Source organism: Cicer arietinum, chromosome 2, assembly GCF_000331145.2.
Source record: "Cicer arietinum cultivar CDC Frontier isolate Library 1 chromosome 2, Cicar.CDCFrontier_v2.0, whole genome shotgun sequence".
NCBI classification, from domain to species: domain Eukaryota; kingdom Viridiplantae; phylum Streptophyta; class Magnoliopsida; order Fabales; family Fabaceae; genus Cicer; species Cicer arietinum.
In genome coordinates, this window is record NC_021161.2 from 47,918,481 (window position 1) to 47,939,218 (window position 20,738).

The 20,738-nt window shown below is 33.5% G+C and overlaps 4 protein-coding genes across 6 annotated transcripts; 2 read left to right on the forward strand and 2 right to left on the reverse strand.

The window, feature by feature from the left end:
- Positions 1–4,530: 4,530 nt before the first annotated feature.
- LOC101507988 (GDSL esterase/lipase At2g04570-like) lies at positions 4,531–6,417 on the forward strand. Its single transcript, XM_004491026.4, has 3 exons — positions 4,531–5,045; positions 5,411–5,900; positions 6,007–6,417. The coding sequence occupies exons 1-3, from the start codon at positions 4,662–4,664 to the stop codon at positions 6,201–6,203; spliced, it is 1,071 nt and encodes a 356-aa protein (XP_004491083.1). The 5' UTR covers positions 4,531–4,661; the 3' UTR covers positions 6,204–6,417.
- Positions 6,418–7,044: 627 nt separating this feature from the next.
- LOC101492394 (centromere/kinetochore protein zw10 homolog) lies at positions 7,045–8,755 on the reverse strand. Its single transcript, XM_004491061.4, has 5 exons — positions 8,717–8,755; positions 8,371–8,529; positions 8,145–8,289; positions 7,959–8,041; positions 7,045–7,611 (listed from the first exon to the last, which is right to left on the reverse strand). The coding sequence occupies exons 1-5, from the start codon at positions 8,753–8,755 to the stop codon at positions 7,528–7,530; spliced, it is 510 nt and encodes a 169-aa protein (XP_004491118.1). The 3' UTR covers positions 7,045–7,527.
- Positions 8,756–11,030: 2,275 nt separating this feature from the next.
- Positions 11,031–12,846, reverse strand: LOC101508297 (transcription termination factor MTEF18, mitochondrial). The gene has a single exon (XM_027331969.2). The coding sequence runs from the start codon at positions 12,780–12,782 to the stop codon at positions 11,046–11,048; it is 1,737 nt and encodes a 578-aa protein (XP_027187770.1). The 5' UTR covers positions 12,783–12,846; the 3' UTR covers positions 11,031–11,045.
- Positions 12,847–13,213: 367 nt separating this feature from the next.
- On the forward strand, positions 13,214–20,657 carry LOC101508616 (centromere/kinetochore protein zw10 homolog). Of its 3 annotated transcripts, XM_004491028.4 has the most exons (14): positions 13,215–13,933; positions 14,885–15,022; positions 15,126–15,284; positions 15,680–15,841; positions 16,182–16,415; positions 16,489–16,638; positions 17,944–18,036; positions 18,367–18,462; positions 18,705–18,833; positions 18,941–19,018; positions 19,206–19,364; positions 19,446–19,590; positions 19,694–19,776; positions 20,124–20,657. In XM_004491028.4, the coding sequence occupies exons 1-14, from the start codon at positions 13,385–13,387 to the stop codon at positions 20,205–20,207; spliced, it is 2,259 nt and encodes a 752-aa protein (XP_004491085.1). In that variant the 5' UTR covers positions 13,215–13,384; the 3' UTR covers positions 20,208–20,657. The 3 variants fall into 3 exon arrangements, with proteins under 3 accessions (XP_073221002.1, XP_073221001.1, XP_004491085.1); XM_073364901.1 differs by lacking the exon at positions 18,367–18,462 and having other exon boundaries at positions 13,214–13,933; XM_073364900.1 differs by lacking the exon at positions 17,944–18,036 and having other exon boundaries at positions 13,214–13,933.
- Positions 20,658–20,738: the final 81 nt, after the last annotated feature.

A 20,738-nucleotide genomic window follows, 5' to 3' on the forward strand; every position in this document is an offset into this window, starting at 1 on the left:
AAAGGCAATGAGTGATCGATAAAAGACCCACAACAATGTCATCAAAATTCTAACAAAAATGTAACTAAAAAAGTGGTATAAATTTTTTCCACAAAACACTCGATACCAGTAGCAGAAATCATTCACAACAATTCCAACAAAATACCAAAATCAAAGTAAATAAAAAATTGATGCATAATATTAGCAAAAAAAAGTTATCTCATGGTTCCATGTTAAATTACATTAAATCTAGGTAGATGATAGTGGTTCAAATCCAAGAGTGAAAGTCATTCTTATAATGTTTGTGGACAAATCACCTCATACGTCTTTGTGGATCACTTTAGTATGTACCTTTACATATTGTATGGATATTATATGTTACTTTTACATATTTACATATAATGTATAAGAATGAGATAGAGGAATTGAAATGTCCCTTTTAGAGTACTCTCGTGGACTAAAATATGATTAATATTATAATATATTTTTCAATGATATTTCTATTTGGAACGAACGATAATTACACGATGGTGTAATTATGACAATACCAGTGAATTCTATCTAACAACTCTCTTTATAGGGAATCTTATCAACTCTTTTGAGAAAATTTGGAAGGCTCCGTTAATATCTTCATTGTTTGATTAGACAACAAGTACCAAAATATTACACACTTCTTTATTTAATTTGGTTCCTAGTGATAGAAGGTTTTGTGTGCAAGGAGAAAAATGAGAATACTCAGTGAAAAACACCAACATGTTATATGTTCAAGACTTTATGAGATCTCCCACTAGAGAATGCCCAAACAATGGAATCTCATCTAGAACCTCAAGCATCCACCAAAAATAAAAAATAAAAACATATTATGACGTATATGTAGGAGGTGCCTCCCTACTAGAGGTAGATTTTAACAGTGTGGTATTGAGTATGAAGTAACAATGTCGATTTACAAGGAAGGGGGGTTTGAATTGTAAATGTACCTTTTAAAATTCCTGTTAAAAGCTTAAGAAAATAACTCAAGATTGATCTTGGTTATGAAAACAGAGAAACAGAGAACGTTCTTGATTTTATTATAAAACAGAGAACGTTCCTTGATTAGCTTAAAACAGAAAATCAGTTTGTGTTTTATCTTAGTTAATCAATTAAGTTTAACAAATAAAGAGATAGGATAGATAATACCACACAAAGAAATATTCTAGTTCACTCAACTTGGGTTACGTTCAGTTCTCACACTGTGAGATTATCCACTAAGTGTTTAAAACAAATAACCTTCTTGATTTTACAGCACCTAGTCTAGATCAACTTTGATCTGTTTCAATCTCTATTACTTTCCACCCAGAAAGCAACAACATCACCTATCTAACTTTGATAGGATTCAATACAATCTAAACAAACTATAAAGAAACTCTTATAGTTTGAGTTTTTACAATAAGATTGTTTTTGACAGAATCTGATATTTCTCAACTCTTGTTTGAGAATTGATTCTTTTACAAAGGATTGATTGATAATTACGCAATCTAATATGAGACTTTAGATCTGCTTCTTCTTTGCGAAATTTCTGAACTTCAAGTATGTGTATGTGAATGATTTGTGGGATTTTACAACACTTGAAATTTTTGCTTTGCTCCTGGATATTGGCCTTCTATTTATAGGCTTTAGAAGCATTTAATGAGGGTCAAAAAGAGCTGTTGGTAGTGCTCTATATTTTTTACTGAAACCAATATTTCAGAATAAAAATAATTCAGCCTTAAATTGATTTAAAACTGTTTTTGACTTTTCTATTACAGCTTTAAATCAGTTTTGTCTTCTAGTTAAAAAGCTTTTGAAATTTCTCCCTTGATCTTGACTGGTACAATTTCGATCTTGAGTCTTGATTATAGCCAATCGAGTTTGAAGAAGAATTATAAGCCATTGCAGAAGAGAACAAACTGCTGCTGGTGTTATGCAGAAAACGAATATTGATTATCAATCTGGATCTGTCAATTTGATCTTTCTGGAGTTTTGATGATCAATCTGGAGTTCCTATTTTGATCATTCTAGATGTTCTTTTTATCATATATCAATGTTGATCAAACTTTCTTAACAATTTGATTTTAGAGTTACAAACTGTTCTTATTTTTGATTGTTTTTGAGTCCTTTTAGTGATCAAATAGCCTTTTTGATATGGGATGAATCCTACTTGTTCCTGGCCATGTACTGATTCTATTTGAATAAATTTCCATGTCAGACTCTTTGTTAAAGAGGTAGGAAAAGATTGGTCAATATACTGTGATGAACATTTTTGAAATTGGAGATCATTCTCTGTTTTAATGTTCTTGTTGTTGTATTCTCTGTTTTTGCTTGATTCTGTTCTTAATTAAATTCACTCAAAAACACACGTTAAATTAACATAACATTTTAGAATTATAATTAACTTTCTTAATTAACTTTTGTTTATTTTCATCAAAACTTTAAATATGGAGTTTGTCTCAATAGAGTATTATGTTAACTGTGTGAAATGTGGTTATGAACTTGAGGATAATGTCCATATTCATTTATCTAATATTAATAGTCAAACTCTTGGAGTTCTTGTTGTTGTATTCTCTGTTTTTGCTTGATTCTGTTCTTAATTAAATTCACTCAAAAACACACGTTAAATTAACATAACATTTTAGAATTATAATTAACTTTCTTAATTAACTTTTGTTTATTTTCATCAAAACTTTAAATATGGAGTTTGTCTCAATAGAGTATTATGTTAACTGTGTGAAATGTGGTTATGAACTTGAGGATAATGTCCATATTCATTTATCTAATATTAATAGTCAAAATGTATGGAAGAAAATCTCTTTTTCCAGGTCATTGTTGATATTGCGATACATAACTCAAAGGTATGTGACGTAATTTTCAAAGTCTTGCAGTAGTTATCTAGTAAGGATGCAGGTCTTTTGACAACTATCCTTTGAAGCATTTTGAAACAACGTAACAACAAACTTTGAAACAATTTAGTTGAAAGTCTATTCCAAGTACTTAATCAAGCTATAGATCTCCTCAACAAATGAAATGTCGTAAGTTTACTCAAAATCAAGCAAAAGTGACACATAGAGAGTAACCTACGCACATTTGGAAGAACTTCGGACCAAGTAGGATGAAATGTAATGATTATGTCTCCTCCACTAGTGCCAATAAAATTGGAGTCAGAATGTGATTAGGAATGAAAATGGAGAATCTATGTTAGCTAAAACGAATTGGTTCACACCTCAGGACGAAGTTCACATAGATGAGGCACTTGGTTTACTTTCTACTATCAAATGAGTACGCGATTTACAGATAGATCTTGTAGACTTTGAATTTGATTCAAAAGTGGTAGTTGATACCTTCCATTCTCAAAACCTTGTCAATGTTGAATTTGAAGATAATATTAAATATTTTAAATCTATGTATATCTCTTTTCACGTAAACTCAAGTGTTGAGTTCTATAAGAGACAAAGAAATGAAATTGACCAGGCTCTTGCGAAGGCGGTCACATCCCAATCTTGTTTCTATATGTTTGAGTTGAAATACCTTATTATATTAATACATTATTATCAATGAAATAAGATAAATATTTTTTAGTAAAAAAATCAAATAAATAAACTTGAATGTCTTTTTAAATTAATATAGAGATTAAAATAACATAAATTCTATCGTAAGCAATGTGGAGACACATTGACGTGCCACGAGGAATGAAAATGTTTTATATAAACAAAAACAAAATTATATGATGATTCACTTAAATAAATATCACGATTATTTTTATAAGAGACCAAAATTATATTATTTTTCACGAAAAATCAAACTAAATCTCAATTTTTTGTGAGTACTATTTTGTATCTTCATTCTTAATTTTAATTGATCGAGCACTTTAAATCCCATGTACCGTCCTACACTAGATCTTGGTAGATAATATATCAAGCTCCTCATCTCCTAATTTAATAATGTACGAATTTGGGTTGAATTAATCTTTTGATTGACTTGTTCATGCAATGGAAGTGGGTGACTTAACTTAAAAACTTATTGATAGTTTTTCATGCATGGTGAGTCATCCTCAGCTTTACACGTAATAATAAAGGAGAAAGTTTTCATTTTCTGAATTTATATTGAGACTATATGAGGAGTACATATTTCAAATTTACACGACAAATTATTCAGTTATTATTATTTAGACATTCTATACTCATTGTAGTTATAGATAGATAAAGGACCACAATAAATAATACCGTAGCCTCTTCCATTATTCAAAGTGGCAGCAAGAATAGAAAATATAAATCAAGCTATGGAATAGAAACCAGATCATATCACACTAGACACATAAGTGGCAATAAATGTAGTGACCGTTACTAAGGTAAGAAGAATTCAAATAAGCAAATGAATTGTAGCATTGAAGATGGTGTAATTAAAATCCACTAATTCCACCTTTTGGCTAAGTGAAACTTGTATTCCCACCGCCAAAGGAGTTTGTTGAATTCTTGTCCCCTCAATCAATAATAGTTGTGCCCTTGTCTAACCAATTTATGGTACCCAACAACTTATTCACCCAAAATTCAAAAGATCAAACCTTGCATTAATATACAAACTCCTAACCAATATTTATTTCATCACAAGTCCACCCCTTTAACATACATACACTCCATCCATAGTCACGTACTCACTCTAAAATTAACACAATGGAATGGAAAATGTTAAAGCTACTAACATTATGGTCCCTTCACATTTTATGTCTCATTTTGCTTCATATGAAAAAAGCAAATGCAGAGGTTCCGGCCATAATTGTGTTCGGCGACTCCTCCGTTGACGCCGGGAATAATAACTACATTCCGACGGTTGCACGGAGCAATTTTCAGCCATATGGACGTGACTTTTACGGTGGACAAGCCACCGGAAGGTTCTGCAATGGAAGAATACCAACTGATTTCATATCAGAAGATTTTGGTATAAAAAAATATGTGCCTGCATATTTAGATCCTAAGTATAATATTTCAGATTTTGCTACTGGTGTCAGTTTTGCTTCTGCTGCTACTGGTTATGATAATGCAACTTCAGATGTACTTGTAAGTTCATCTGCTACTGCTTTGATTCTTGAATGTTCCTTCTATTGCAAAAAGATTAGATCACACTATACGTTCTTGATTTCCATTTCACTAACTAGTTCATATCCTTTTAATTGATTTGTCTAGTAGTTTGTATAAGAAGTGTATCTATAGTTAATTCAAAATAATTTATAATACAAAAATATTATGTCATTTTGAAAGTACATATGTGTGTGTGTTGCTACTTCTCTGTTTCTCTCTGTCTCTCATATATGAAAATTGAAAGGATTTCCTTGTTTTCATTAATTTTAACAAAGAAATTCAAAAATAGCTTATGATATATACTAACATCTATAATAATGCAAACTATCTGATTTTTTATGCAGTCTGTGATACCATTATGGAGGCAATTAGAGTACTACAAGGACTACCAAAAGAATCTGAGTGCATATCTAGGCGAAACCAAAGCAAAAGATACCATTTCCAAATCAATACACCTTATGAGTCTAGGAACAAACGATTTCCTAGAGAATTACTATACCATGCCTGGTAGGGCATCACAATACACACCTCAGCAGTATCAAATTTTTCTTGCTAGTATAGCTGAGAATTTCATAAGGAAGCTATATGATCTTGGTGCTAGGAAGATATCCCTAGGAGGGTTACCTCCCATGGGATGCTTGCCATTGGAGAGAACCACAAATATTATGGGTCAAAATGGGTGTGTTTCCAACTACAATAACATAGCACTTGAGTTCAATGATAGACTCAAGAATTTAACCACTAAGCTCAATCAGGAGCTCCCTGGGATGAGATTGGCGTTTTCAAATCCATATTACATTATGTTGCTAATCATAAAAAAACCCGACCTCTATGGTATGTTACTGTAGCACATAGTCCAATTTAGCATTTTTCTATATATATATAAATATTCCCATTATGATGCATATAATTAATTCAAATATTTTTCTTGTTGTCACAGGGTTTGAATCAGCCTCAGTGGCATGTTGTGCTACTGGAATGTTTGAGATGGGTTATGCATGCAGCAGGGGTCGCATGTTCAGTTGCACAGATGCTTCCAAATATGTGTTTTGGGACTCTTTCCATCCCACAGAGAAAACAAATAGTATCGTTGCAAAGTATGTGATGGATAATGTGTTAGCTCAGTTTTTAGAATGAATTTTTACAATAAAAAATAGTATTACTTGTGGAGTTTTACTTATGTATCGTAATCACACCACTTTAGCACGTTCACCATAAAATGGCATTTAGGCTTTCTATTTATGGTTGTATGTTGATGTGTGTATATATATATATATATAAGAATGTTAATACAGCACTTTCATCATAAAATGTGCTGATATTTATAACATATAGGTTTCCTTTGTGTATTCATCTTCGTGTGAAAACAGTATCAAATCTAAATTTTGATATCTAATCTAAAATATGAATCATAAGTATTCTCCTATCATTTTCTACAAGATTACTCTTTCACATAATGTGTAAGATTTCCTTCCACCAAGTTGTGCTTAATGTAACTTAACATAAAAGAAAATAATTAATTAAATTAAACACTAATAAATAAATAAATAATATATTTATATATGTGCAAGTACGGGACGGAGTGGATACTATAATAACTATACCCATACCCGTTTAATTTTGCGAGTAATTATCCGTCCTCGTGTCCATATCCATTATGCAGAGTTTTTATCTTACCTATTGTAGATTGTTTTTGCGGGTAAATTACCATCCCTATACCTTAACTTATGAATTCCATCAAAACCTACTATTGATAAATAAACCCATGAATTCAGTCAAAAACTAACCAAACTCTTATTCCATAGAATACGAATCGTATACAACTGGGAAAGTCGTGCATAAATTCCTTCTTAACATATAGCAATGCTCTAATTTCTATTTTATTCCGGTTCGATGCACCGCAAAGAAACTATCACGCATGCAACTATTCACAAGCAACCAAATGTATTTGTTCCAACTTTCAACAATGAAATAATAATTGGAAACACAACACAGTATGAACGCTGTTTCACTGGATTAAGAAAATGGTATTTCCGAAATTTCAGCCACAATGGTTTTATGTATCACTGAAACCATGCCTCGTCGGCATTACATGTATATGTATATTTAGTTATTTACCATTGAATTCATATCCTAATATGTTTCTCATAAGCATGTAGCAGAAACAATGCTCAACAAGTATGCACCAACCCCATCCCCATCTTTGCTTGAAAAGGAAAAGAAAAAGGCGTTATTATATAAGCATAGATTTAGGACAACAAAATCTTTGTGGGGAAGCCTCCTCATCAGAAATCTATCACCATGATTTTGCTCCAAAGCTGCTCTAACTTTCTGCTACCTGCAATATTTGGAGAGCTAGTTCAAACTAACATGTTTATGACTCTGAGATATCATCTGAGTTTTTAATCCCGAACTCCAGTGTTTTAACCTTTTACGTATCATGTAGGAAGTTAGATGTATCCTAGAAGCTTGTATTTTGTATCCTCCGTAAACAATCTTTTCTTAAAGGTGAGTCTGCAAATATAGCTTTTATGAAATCTTCCACCTGCAATGAGGTGAAGAAAAAATATATACAAAACATAAGTGAGGAGAATGCGTGTGAAGAAAAGGCTCATTAAATATGGTTCCAATATTTTTAGTCCTGCATAACATGAATAGGAAGGACTCCAGAAAAAGATATCAGAATCAGGAAGTGTAACATCATATTTTTTTAGAACATAAAACACAGTTTTATCTGTGCAAGATATCAAAGAAAGATGGAAGAGTTATATTCTCAAAATTTTTAATTGATGCAAGTTTTCTTCAACTCAAATTGATCTAAGTATTAACAAGATGGTTAACGATATGACAATTGGACCCCTAGTTAAAAAGCCATTGATAACCAAATGATACCTCCGTTACAGTAAAGCCACAACAGAGCAATTCTTCATTCTCCCAAGATGCTGTAATGGATTTTAAAGGCATATCTAATAACTCTGCAGCAGAAGAATTATGAACGGGTTAATTGTCAATATATGAGTAAATAATAGTCCAACCAAAAATTCCTACATAAATAATTAAGTAGATGATAAAACATGCCTGATAGTTTGCGGATTTTTCGTAAAGATGGGATAAGATCTTCAGGAGAGTCCACAGATAACTCATGCAAATTTGGATCACCTGTGGCCAAGGACTCAAATAAAGATGATAGGCTTTCCAGCATTAAATGGATTAGTCTTTGTAGCTGTGGAAATAAGAGTGGAATGGATTAGACAAATTTTGTAAATAAAATGGAATAATTAGCTAAATAACTGAATAGACTTACCTGTAAAGTCTCTTCTGCAGCTATGTCGTCTAGGAGAAGTATATCCCTTGCCATTCTAGAGAAAACTGACTCTAAGACTGTCCACATGCTTTTCCTGTAAGTTGAAGGAAGCAAAAGTGGCTCCCATATGATATGCACCTTTTCCAGAATGAAAACAACCTGATCAAGTAAACTCAGCTTATGTCATTTGTCAAACTAAAAAGGCATCAATTACTACTAGTAACATATTGTAACAAATGCTCTATAATGTAGCTCTCATGCAGAAAAAGAAACAGGAAATAAGAGATAACGCAAACTATGGGACAACAAATGTACTGTGCACACATTATATTAACAAGAAAATAACCTGGTCAATGCTGAATTTAGCTGACTCAAATTGTTGCATCTACGAGTTCCTAGGTAAATCGCTCGTAGGAAAATATTTACCGACGGACAAGCTGTGGGACACACTTACCTAAGTATTGTCTGTGGGTAATATGACCCACTGAGTCTCCATGGGTAACGTTACCCATAGATTTTCCGTAGGTAAATTAGTAGATAGTTATCGACGGAAAAGCCGTAGGTTACGTTACCCACGGATCATCCGTGACAAGTCTACTATTTTATATTTAATATTGATAATTTTAGCCATGAATTGTCCGTGGGTACTGAAAAAATGATTTTAATTCTATTTTTGTTTTTTTACGGTTTCCTGTATTTTTGAATATATATTGTAAGCATATTAAACATCATTGTCAAAACAAAGTGAAATATTATGTAAATAGTGTTTTCAAATTACACCTCCTGACTGCCACAAGTTTCAAAATAAGGGCAACTTGCACTACCATAAGTTTCAAAATACACATTCTCACTACCATAACTTACACATTGTCACTACCATAAGTTTCAAAATACACATAACCATAAGTTTCAAAATACACATTGTCACTACCATAAGTTTCAAAGTACTACTATACAAAACTAACAATGAAATAAGTACTACTCATCGCCGTCATCATCGTTAGACTCATCCTCGTCATAATCTGGATGACGACGACGACGGGATGACTCAGCCTGTATGGAAGCAACACTTTTTGCCAATGTTGCTAGCTGTATCTGGAGCTCTTTAGTGCGTTGCTCATCCTCTTGTCGACGTTGCTCTGCTTTCCTTAGCTCCTCCCGCGCCTCTCGTCCAAAACATCGAATCCATGAACTTTTCTGGAAGCAAATACTTCCATAAATAAATTTGATAAAAAGCACAATCCCTGAATAGAGAAGCTCCCCATCCAAATACTCAAGCTGCAAATTGAAAATAAGATATTAAGGAACAAAATAGCAGCAAAATGACAATGCTTCCTAGGTGACATAAGAAAATCTCCACAAAAACAACTGACAAGAATAGGATTTGGCTGGGCTCCTTCAACTGCAGGGTTTACTACTCTAGAGAGTAGAGAGTAAAGTGCACAGTTACAAATCTAACCAAGGGTTGATTTTGTAATAAAAATACTTGCATTTATACAACAAATAACAAAATTGTTATAACTAATTATTAATTGTCCAATCAATATTCATAACTCTGCCACTCTTTAGAGAGGCTAAAACCATAAGAATAAGATCAGTAACACATACAAAAAATAAAACCCCCTTGGGAGCAGTCTCTGTCATAGAACAGTAAAGCATGACAATATAAATTGATTACAAGACCCAAACAGATAACACTCACCTTACTAGTGGCATGAAAGAAGAGGAAAATAATTAAAAATGCACCGTGTCAACTACTGCCAAGTTTTCGAGTAAGATCATAAGCTTAGATAATGTAACTTCAATACCATACAAATTATTTATTAGAGCTGATCCCACCAGAAACCGTCTCATACATTTATTTATTTTCACTTGCTCCTGCACTTCATAAGCAAGTCCGGCTCCTATTCTACTATATTAACTATATTTCATTCAACCATCTTAATTTTTATTCTTTGTTTGAAAGTCGCATTCAATATATCAATATACTAGATATTAATAATAAACTGTATTTTAGTCAATAAGATAATCTGCAATTTCATAAATAAAATATATAGTCAACGGAAAGAATACTAACATTCAAAAGAACTTAATCATCAAAATTAATGAAATCATTACAGGAAAAGTTGTATGATGTGAGGTACATAATATGGTCTGAGCAGTAGTTTCATTCTACTGTAAGAACACTATAAACCTCTAATTAAAGCAAGTCTCAAATGAAATTGTAATGATAATATTTTATCATTACCTTTGAGTCTACCTCTCACAGGCTCAAGAATCCCATTCTACAAGCATTACAAAATGAAAACAATTCAATAACAGCTTTCCTGACTGGATTTATCAGACATCTTCTAATGTAAAATGTTTCCCTCTGCATTTTAATTTGTTTAATTTCCAAAATGAAGAAAAGTAAACAAAAATTAGTAAATAACCTAAGTTGATGTATTGTAACCGCTTCCAATACTTCCATGACCTTGGTGTAACAAGGTATAGACCTTGGAACAAAATAATAATGGAGAGACAATATCAACAACAGAAAATAAGCATGCAACAAAGACAGCCTATTTATTTGAAAGCATTCCATATCTTTAAAAATAAATGCAAGGTTTAGCAAGGCATATATATTAAGATAAATAGACAAATCTCAACAAAACTTGATATAATAGAAAGAACTGTTATTTCTTATCTTTATTTGATAAACTTGTTATACTTTGCCAAATGGCTGGACCTTCAGGATGCACATTCACAAAGTATTTTACAAACCGTTTTTCATTAGATGAAACTATGCTACTCAAGTTTAACTCAGGATTTATTGCATTCCTCGTCTTCAACCACTCATACATTGAAAATCTTGCAGTAATTTTGTCCAAATCATGGCAAAAGTATGTCGGGTATCCCAAAAGACATTCTATTGGGTAACCTAAAACATTTATTAAGAAATCAATCTTCTTTTGAATTAAAGTTCTCTTCAGATTTAGAATCACAGGAACTCGCTTTATCATTTCAACCACTCTGTTATAATCCAAACCAGCTTCTACCAGGCAATCGAATCTCTCTTGTAACTCATCACCTCTCCCTTTAAACACCTTCACCGCTTCTTCCATCTCCTCAGAGTTCTCAAGATACCCCAATTTCAACAAGAAAGTTGTTTTCTCCAAATAACGACGCGGGTCTTCATTGTAGTCCCTTCTAGTCCCCTTCTGTTCCGGTTTCGAAGCCAATCTAATAAACTCTAGTGGATCATCCTTTATGATTTGGCATAATTCAGCTTTTCCGATTCCTAACTCCTTGCAAACAGTTTTATGACCTTTTATCGAATGTTTGCTCAGAACATGCATGTACTTAGACAAAACACAAGCAATATCATCCTGTTCCATTCGAATATTATACAAAAAAGAAATCACATTCATCACATTCTCCACACACTTACTTGACAAAATAGAAGGATGCTCTATGAAACAAGAAGAAATCACATTCACCTCAACGCCTGACTTAATCAACCGAGCCAATAACAAATACATCTTCTTACCAAAACCATCCAACAACAACTTAGGATCTTCCTTAAACAAAGTATACATCTGTTTCTCAGAATATCCAACTTGATGAAGAAACTCTATGCTATCAAGCATTGTTTTCCAACTATAATTTTTTGAACAAGACATACAATGCGCAATCCATTCACTTTCAATCCCAATTCTATTCAACCAATCAAGAACAGCAACAAACACAGAATCAACATCATCACCAACCAAAAGCAAAGGACAACAAACAAAAAGCTTAATAACAGTTGATTTACTCAAACCCAAACCTTGATAATCTTGGAATTTCTTCGCCAAAACGCCATTTTCAAACCGAAAAACCTCTCTTGCTTGGGTATAAATTTTCCCAATTCGATTCCTGGGAACACCGTGATTATACAAGCAACGAAAATTATCACTTAAAAGAGTATCATCACTAAGAAAAACGGTGCGACTAGGGAGAATGGATTGCAATTCGGATTGATTAATACCTAAACTCTCGAGAAAAGGTTCGAATTCGTTGATAGGGTTATATCTAAGGTACTTCCTGATAGATCGAAAAACGTCGCCGTTTTTGTTGAGGTTGATTTTGGAGATAAGGGAGTTGATGAAATGTGGAGAATTATTGGTGACGAATTCAGCGTGTATGAAAGTGTAATTTCGTGTGAAGTGAAGGTAATCCATTAAGGCGCGTCGAGCTTCGATTCTGATGGTGCGTGGAATGCGGAGGGGAGTGGATGGAGAAAGAGCGGGAATGTGGGAAGATTTGGAACAGTGGAAAGTAAGGGGTTTGAGGGAAAGGGGAGGAGAAGGAGAAGAATGGTGTGAGAGAATGGGGTTTTGCGGAGAGAGAAAGAAGACGTTAAGATTATGCAGTAGTGAAAGAGTTCCCATTGGAAGATTGCAGAGAATAGAAGATGAGGGAGGGAGGGAGGGATGGACTCACTTTTCGAATAAAAGGGTAGAGTATAGGGATTTATATGCATATTCCATAAATATTTATTATTAATTTTTTACTTTAAAAAATGTGACTTATACTATTTGGTGATTTTTTTTTTTTTTTATTGTTTTAACGAAAAGTGCCAACTTCTATATAAACTCTTAAGATTTGGCTGAAAGAATTCTTTCACATTGTAAGATTAGAAATTTAGAGATAACTATAACAAATATGGATTAACAAATTAAAGTTAAATTAAATTAGTAAAGTAACACTTTTTATTTTTTAAAGTGAACTTCATTCGAAAAAATGCTAGGATGAGACCAACTTAATTTTCAAATATTTAAAAAACAAAATTCAAAAGATAAGCGTTTCTTGGTTAAGGAAAAAAAAAAGTTAACCAAAAAACTAATTAAACTTTGTACTTGTATCCGGGCCGGGTCGGGTCACAAAGAAGTAACAAAGTGAAAAAGTCCATCGAGTCCAAACAAAAGCCACCACACCACATCACTTGTCGACGACACTCCAAGCGCACGTTAGCCATCTCCGCCACCGTGTGATGGAGTCTCTCTTCGACTCAATCAACGTGCGGGATCTTCTCTCTGCTCAAGATCTCTCCGACCAAAACTCTCCTCTCTCAGCACCGGATCTCCGCCTCCTCATCGACCGCGTGGAGTCTCACTCTCTCCAGATCCGATCGCAGGTACAATCCTACCTCGCGTCACACCACGAAGATTTCGCAAGCCTCTTCTCTCTCTGCAACGACGCCGTTTCGCAGACGCTCAAAGTCTCCGATGACCTCGCCGGCGTTCTTCGGCTGGTCTCCGAACACCCAGCTGACGTGGAGGTGAGGGAAGTGGTGGAGGAAATGAAGGCGAAAAGAGAGGAGTTGAAGGTGAAGAGAGAACTGTTAGGCTTAGTGGGAACAATTGTGAGTTTGAATCGAAGGTTAGAGAGTGTGAAGGAAGCTTTGAAGAGCGGGAAGTTTCAATTTGCTGCTCAAGGGTTGAAGGAATTGAAGGTAGCTTTGAGAATTGGTGAAGAAGATGATAGGGAGCCATTGGTGTATGGATTGTTGAGAACGGAATGGTCTCAGTGTTTTGAAGAGGTACTAATCTACTTTCTTATATTTTTTTCTTCTCATGTTAGGTTTAATGCACTTTGTTTAGGGTTTAATTGCAATCTATGTAGGAACTTAATTGAAGCATTTCTGATTCTGAATGTATAAGCTGAATTTGGTACGAATAATAATTTGTATGTAGTGTTTTTTGTTTGTGTTAAACAAAATTTTGTGATTGGGATTTTGTATTGGAATGGTTAAAGGAGATATTGAGGTTTTCTTAAATGGAAGGAATTGCATTCAGGGTTGGTGCATGAATATGTGCAATGAACAACGAAAAGACTAATAATGGCTTGGGACTTTATCCCAACCGATACTGTTATTTCTTTATCATGTGTACATGGCTGAACTTTCTCTTTACCGTTGATCTAGGAGTTCTTTTGAATCTTTTGATTGGCTTGAATTCGTTCAAGTATTTTTATAAAGCTAAAGAATTATGCAAAGTCATCACTATAGGAGAAAATATCCCAATTCGGTTGACACCTCAACACCTACCAATCATTTGCAGCGTGCCCAATTTATTTAATAAAACAGTAAAAAGAACAATAACAAGCATGAGGGGCTAGGGCAAAACCCATGCAAAGAATATTTGAATTGGTAGCTTGGAAGAACCTGCCAATCACAGTAGAAATCTTCCCTAATTAGGAATGTAATCCCACCAAGTGTAACCCTTGGATTGAACCACAAAAGAAGTCAACTTATCCTCAAGCATTAGTAGTTATATGATAATCAAATGTGTAGGTAACTTGTGACTTGATGTATTTTTCAGACGATTAGTCCATATTTGCTTTATTGATGAATGATGAATTATATTTTTGTTGGCATGCGCGACAGTGTACTCAATGCATATGATTTGTACCATAGAAATGATGATTGGATAATTTGTGATTTTTATTGAGTTTGTGATTGTTTTTAGAGGAATTCGATTTGGGTTTGTAGATTCAAGAGGTCCTTGTAAAGTTTATGGAGAAGGCTGTGCGATTTGATGGGGACTTGAATCAAATAGAAGTGAAGTATCATTTAGAAGTTCAGAATTTGAGTGGGATTCCATTACAAATAGTTTTGGAAGCAATGGAGGTAAGTTAGTTTATGTCAATTTTACAACTGTGATGTTGTTAATTTAGATCATTTGAATTCAGATGTATTTATTTGCACTTCTGCTAATTGATGACTTTTTTAGGTGGTTGGTATTCTGGAGTACGGGCTTGCTAAAGTTGCTGATTTAATGATCAAGTATGTCATGACTCCTTTCATTAATCGTGGACAACCTCTTTCATTTATAGAGAAATCAAATCAAGATTCAGCCGTACTGGAGATAGTTTCATCACCAGATAGTAAGGTGAGTGTTATCTGTTTGGGTCTTGTAATCAATTTATATTGTCATGCTTTACTGTTCTATGACAGAGACTGCTCCCAAGGGAGTTTTATTTTTTGTATGTGTTACTGATCTTATTCTTAGGGTTTTAGCCTCTCTAAAGAGTGGCAGAGTTATGAATATTGATTGGACAATTAATAATTAGTTATAACAATTTTGTTATTTGTTGTATAAATGCAAGTATTTTTATTACAAAATCAACCCTTGGTTAGATTTGTAACTGTGCACTTTACTCTCTACTCTCTAGAGTAGTAAATCCTATTCTTGTCAGTTGTTTTTGTGGAGATTCTTATGTCACCTAGGAAGCATTGTCATTTTGCTGCTATTTTGTTCCTTAATATCTTATTTTCAATTTGCAGCTTGAGTATTTGGATGGGGAGCTTCTCTATTCAGGGATTGTGCTTTTTATCAAATTTATTTATGGAAGTATTTGCTTCCAGAAAAGTTCATGGATTCGATGTTTTGGACGTTTGACTTGGCCTAGGATATCAGAGCTCATAATATCAAACTTTCTTTCAAAGGTTTGCTTAAGTTCTATGCTATAACAAACTTCATTACACAAAGACTGTGTCCATGCATTGCATTCTGTGCTTTGAAACAAGTCTAAGAATATGTATCCACAAAAATACCATTTCATTGATTTCAGTTGAATTGAATTAAATGCTGCTGTAACTAATAACATGCAAAGTTTATATGAACTCTCTCAGCTCAACCAACAAAGTAAGTTCTTGTTGGATTAGTCAATCCTTGTTAATATTATAATCTAGGACAATTATTTGGTGGTTAGTTGCTCTGTCGAGAAACCAAAACAAATTGAGTATTTTAAGTTTCAATATAGTCACTCAAGATGTCTAATTTCAGGTTGTTCCAACAGATGCGTCAAAACTACCTGACTTTCAGAAGATTGTCAAATGTACATCTGATTTTGAAACATCTTTAAAAGAGCTTATGTTCATTTCATCATCAGATGACAAGGATAATAGGCTTAGCAATTTTGCTGAAAATGTCGAGGTTCACTTTGCATTTAAGAAAAAGACAGAGATCTTGGCTAAAGCTAGAAATCTGCTCCTAGAATGTGACTTTTCCATTCCTCAAGTGAGTTTTCAGACTTGAAAAGTTATTTGTTGCTATAAGTATTTTGTAGTTGTTGATGACAAATTTGCTGCAGGAATATACAAGGGATAGTTCTAATTGGAAGAATGATGGAACTTCTATCGTGTCGTCCAGCCATGTGGTAGATTTGCTTTTCTTATCAGAGAGGTGTTTGGTATCCAAAGCAGCCAAACAATTGATGAAACTAGTTCATCAGACGCTGCAGGTATACAATCCAGAATAATGATAATGTATATTTTTCAAATGACTGCATGCAACATATTTTATTTGAAATACAACCTCAGGACTCTATTTATGTATTTCCTGTTTCAATCACTTGATTTGTACTTCTTTTAACCACACCGAATTGCGATCCAGTTATTTCCTATAGAGGACATTCTCAATTTGGCCTAACTGTTAGATATCTACTTGTTGTAGAACCGAAAATTTGAAATGAAAATAGACAAGAATTAACATTTTTTTCCTATTAGTTGTAATGCTTGTAGAATGGGATTCTTGAGCCTGTGAGAGGTAGACTCAAAGGTAATGATAAATATTTATCATTACAATTTCATTTGAGACTTGCTTTAATTAGAGGTTTATAGTGTTCTTACAGTAGAATGAAACTACTGCTCAGACCATATTATGTACCTCACATCATACAACTTTTCCTGTAATGATTTCATTAATTTTGATGATTAAGTTCTTTTGAATGTTAGTATTCTTTCCGTTGACTATATATTTTATTTATGAAATTGCAGATTATCTTATTGACTAAAATACAGTTTATTATTAATATCTAGTATATTGATATATTGAATGCGACTTTCAAACAAAGAATAAAAATTAAGATGGTTGAATGAAATATAGTTAATATAGTAGAATAGGAGCCGGACTTGCTTATGAAGTGCAGGAGCAAGTGAAAATAAATAAATGTATGAGACGGTTTCTGGTGGGATCAGCTCTAATAAATAATTTGTATGGTATTGAAGTTACATTATCTAAGCTTATGATCTTACTCGAAAACTTGGTAGTAGTTGACACGGTGCATTTTTAATTATTTTCCTCTTCTTTCATGCCACTAATAGTAATAGTGGAAGAATACTTGTTTGATTATCGAATATACTCTTAGTCTTAGATACTCTTTATTTATTTATCATTCATTCCATATTTTCAGTGTTAGATTTGAAAGAAAGTGAAAAAGAGTGTTAGGGCAGAGAAAATCTGGGATATTCTTATTGAGTTTGGCAAAATGATACATTGATTGATTTGGTAAAATGCATGATTGCTTATATAGGGATCAAGACTTCAGAGTCTCATGTGGATTTTGTTATAACAGTTAACAGAATGTGCTGGGTCAGCATAATATGTTATTACTTATTACAGTTACCAACTGTCTGTACAACTAAGAAGAAATTTTTTCCACTAAACCGACACATGTACAAATCTAGCTGTTACTTTAATAGACCCACAATACTATTTTTTGCTAACAGTGAAACTGATCTTTATAAATGACAAATAACTGGCGCAGGATGTCTGCCTGTCATCTGCAAGGGTTGCTTTGGAATTTTATCATGCAGCTAGAGACGCTATACTTCTTTATGAAGTAGTAGTCCCTGTCAAGGTTAGTCCATGTAAGGCAGTGACATACTGGAAAAGCCTTACTTTTTACTATTTCTTTCATTGGGAATTGACTTTAGGGTCCAATGTTATGCAGTAACACAAGGTTATCGCAAACATCAATGTTAGGTATTCTAGAATCGTGTCCTTTCGCGGATTTTTATACTTTTTCTGATCTTTGGATGACATGATATATAAATGATATTCAGTACTTAATTATTTGGAGAATTCATCTGTATTATCTGTCAAAGTGAACTCTGTCTTTGAGTGCTTGTTCTTGTCCATATGCTTGCTTTCAGCTTAGAGTAACTGCTTCTGTTTTTGACTTGTGAAGCTAGAGAGGCAGCTTAATGGCATCAATCAAGTTGCTGTCTTGATGCATAATGACTGTCTCTATCTTTCCCAAGAGATACTTGGATTTGCATTTGAGGTATACATACTTGAATAACTAAGCATGGAGTGAATTCACAATATTACTTTTATTTTGAACAAAATTCTGTTTTTTCCCCCCTTCCTGGTGCCATCTTTATCATGGATTATTTAATGTTATATTGCTCAAAGCCTCAATTTTATCTTTTAGTATGTCAATTGGGAAGTCAAGGAAAATATTGAATATAAACCTTGTTTATTTTATTTTTTCTTGCCTCATACATTTGGATACTTTTGCCTCAGTATCGAGCAGATTTTCCAAGTTCGATCAAGGAGCATGCTGTGTTTGCTGATTTAGCGCCAAGATTTCAGCTTTTGGCAGAAGATATATTGCAGAGACAAGTTCAACTTGTTATTTATAACTTGAAGGAGGTACTTCCTTTTTTAAAATGCATGCAGCATCTGTAGGATATGAGTTAGTTGTGGTTGTCACTTGCCTTCCTGATCTGGTAATTCCCATATTTGCCCATGTTTTATAGGCTATAGATAGTGCCGATGGATTTCAGAATACTCATCAGATGCAACAATTTGAGTCAGCTAAATTCAGCATTGACCAGGTTATTTTCTTGTTAATATAATGTGTGCACAGTACATTTGTTGTCCCATAGTTTGCGTTATCTCTTATTTCCTGTTTCTTTTTCTGCATGAGAGCTACATTATAGAGCATTTGTTACAATATGTTACTAGTAGTAATTGATGCCTTTTTAGTTTGACAAATGACATAAGCTGAGTTTACTTGATCAGGTTGTTTTCATTCTGGAAAAGGTGCATATCATATGGGAGCCACTTTTGCTTCCTTCAACTTACAGGAAAAGCATGTGGACAGTCTTAGAGTCAGTTTTCTCTAGAATGGCAAGGGATATACTTCTCCTAGACGACATAGCTGCAGAAGAGACTTTACAGGTAAGTCTATTCAGTTATTTAGCTAATTATTCCATTTTATTTACAAAATTTGTCTAATCCATTCCACTCTTATTTCCACAGCTACAAAGACTAATCCATTTAATGCTGGAAAGCCTATCATCTTTATTTGAGTCCTTGGCCACAGGTGATCCAAATTTGCATGAGTTATCTGTGGACTCTCGCGAAGATCTTATCCCATCTTTACGAAAAATCCGCAAACTATCAGGCATGTTTTATCATCTACTTAATTATTTATGTAGGAATTTTTGGTTGGACTATTATTTACTCATATATTGACAATTAACCTGTTCATAATTCTTCTGCTGCAGAGTTATTAGATATGCCTTTAAAATCCATTACAGCATCTTGGGAGAATGAAGAATTGCTCTGTTGTGGCTTTACTGTAACGGAGGTATCATTTGGTTATCAATGGCTTTTTAACTGGGGGTCCAATTGTCATATTGTTAACCATCTTGTTAATACTTAGATCAATTTGAGTTGAAGAAAACTTGCATCAATTAAAAAAATTGAGAATATAACTCTTCCATCTTTCTTTGATATCTTGCACAGATTAAACTGTGTTTTATGTTCTAAAAAAATATGATGTTACACTTCCTGATTCTGATATCTTTTTCTGGAGTCCTTCCTATTCATGTTATGCAGGACTAAAAATATTGGAACCATATTTAATGAGCCTTTTCTTCACACGCATTCTCCTCACTTATGTTTTGTATATATTTTTTCTTCACCTCATTGCAGGTGGAAGATTTCATAAAAGCTATATTTGCAGACTCACCTTTAAGAAAAGATTGTTTACGGAGGATACAAAATACAAGCTTCTAGGATACTTCTAACTTCCTACATGATACGTAAAAAAGTTAAAACACTGGAGTTCGGGATTAAAAACTCAGATGATATCTCAGAGTCATAAACATGTTAGTTTGAACTAGCTCTCCAAATATTGCAGGTAGCAGAAAGTTAGAGCAGCTTTGGAGCAAAATCATGGTGATAGATTTCTGATGAGGAGGCTTCCCCACAAAGATTTTGTTGTCCTAAATCTATGCTTATATAATAACGCCTTTTTCTTTTCCTTTTCGAGCAAAGATGTGGATGGGATTGGTGCATAGTTGTTGAGCATTGTTTCTGCTACATGCTTATGAGAAACATATTATGATATGAATTCAATGGTAAATAACTAAATATACATATACATGTAATGCCGACGAGGCATGGTTTCAGTGATACATAAAACCATTGTGGCTGCAATCTCGGAAATACCATTTTCTTAATCCAGTGAAACAGCGTTCATACTGTGTTGTGTTTCCAATTATTATTTCTTTGTTGAAAGTTGGAACAAATACATTTGGTTGCTTG

What these genes read in the sequence shown, in the direction of transcription:
- LOC101492394 (XM_004491061.4), bottom strand. Translation starts at nt 8,755, where the DNA reads ATGCAACAATTTGAGTCAGCTAAATTCAGCATTGACCAG. An exon ending in CTGCAGAAGAGACTTTACAG is followed by an intron (nt 8,290 to 8,370) that starts GTAAGTCTATTC and finishes TTATTTCCACAG; the next exon opens with CTACAAAGACTAATCCATTT. An exon ending in AAAAATCCGCAAACTATCAG is followed by an intron (nt 8,042 to 8,144) that starts GCATGTTTTATC and finishes CTTCTGCTGCAG; the next exon opens with AGTTATTAGATATGCCTTTA.
- LOC101507988 (XM_004491026.4), top strand. Translation starts at nt 4,662, where the DNA reads ATGGAATGGAAAATGTTAAAGCTACTAACATTATGGTCCCTTCACATT. An exon ending in ATGCAACTTCAGATGTACTT is followed by an intron (nt 5,046 to 5,410) that starts GTAAGTTCATCT and finishes TTTTTTATGCAG; the next exon opens with TCTGTGATACCATTATGGAG. An exon ending in AAAAAAACCCGACCTCTATG is followed by an intron (nt 5,901 to 6,006) that starts GTATGTTACTGT and finishes TTGTTGTCACAG; the next exon opens with GGTTTGAATCAGCCTCAGTG.
- LOC101508297 (XM_027331969.2), bottom strand. Translation starts at nt 12,782, where the DNA reads ATGGGAACTCTTTCACTACTGCATAATCTTAACGTCTTCTTTCTCTCT.
- LOC101508616 (XM_004491028.4), top strand. Translation starts at nt 13,385, where the DNA reads ATGGAGTCTCTCTTCGACTCAATCAACGTGCGGGATCTTCTCTCTGCT. An exon ending in TAGTTTTGGAAGCAATGGAG is followed by an intron (nt 15,023 to 15,125) that starts GTAAGTTAGTTT and finishes TGACTTTTTTAG; the next exon opens with GTGGTTGGTATTCTGGAGTA. An exon ending in TACTTGGATTTGCATTTGAG is followed by an intron (nt 18,463 to 18,704) that starts GTATACATACTT and finishes CTTTTGCCTCAG; the next exon opens with TATCGAGCAGATTTTCCAAG.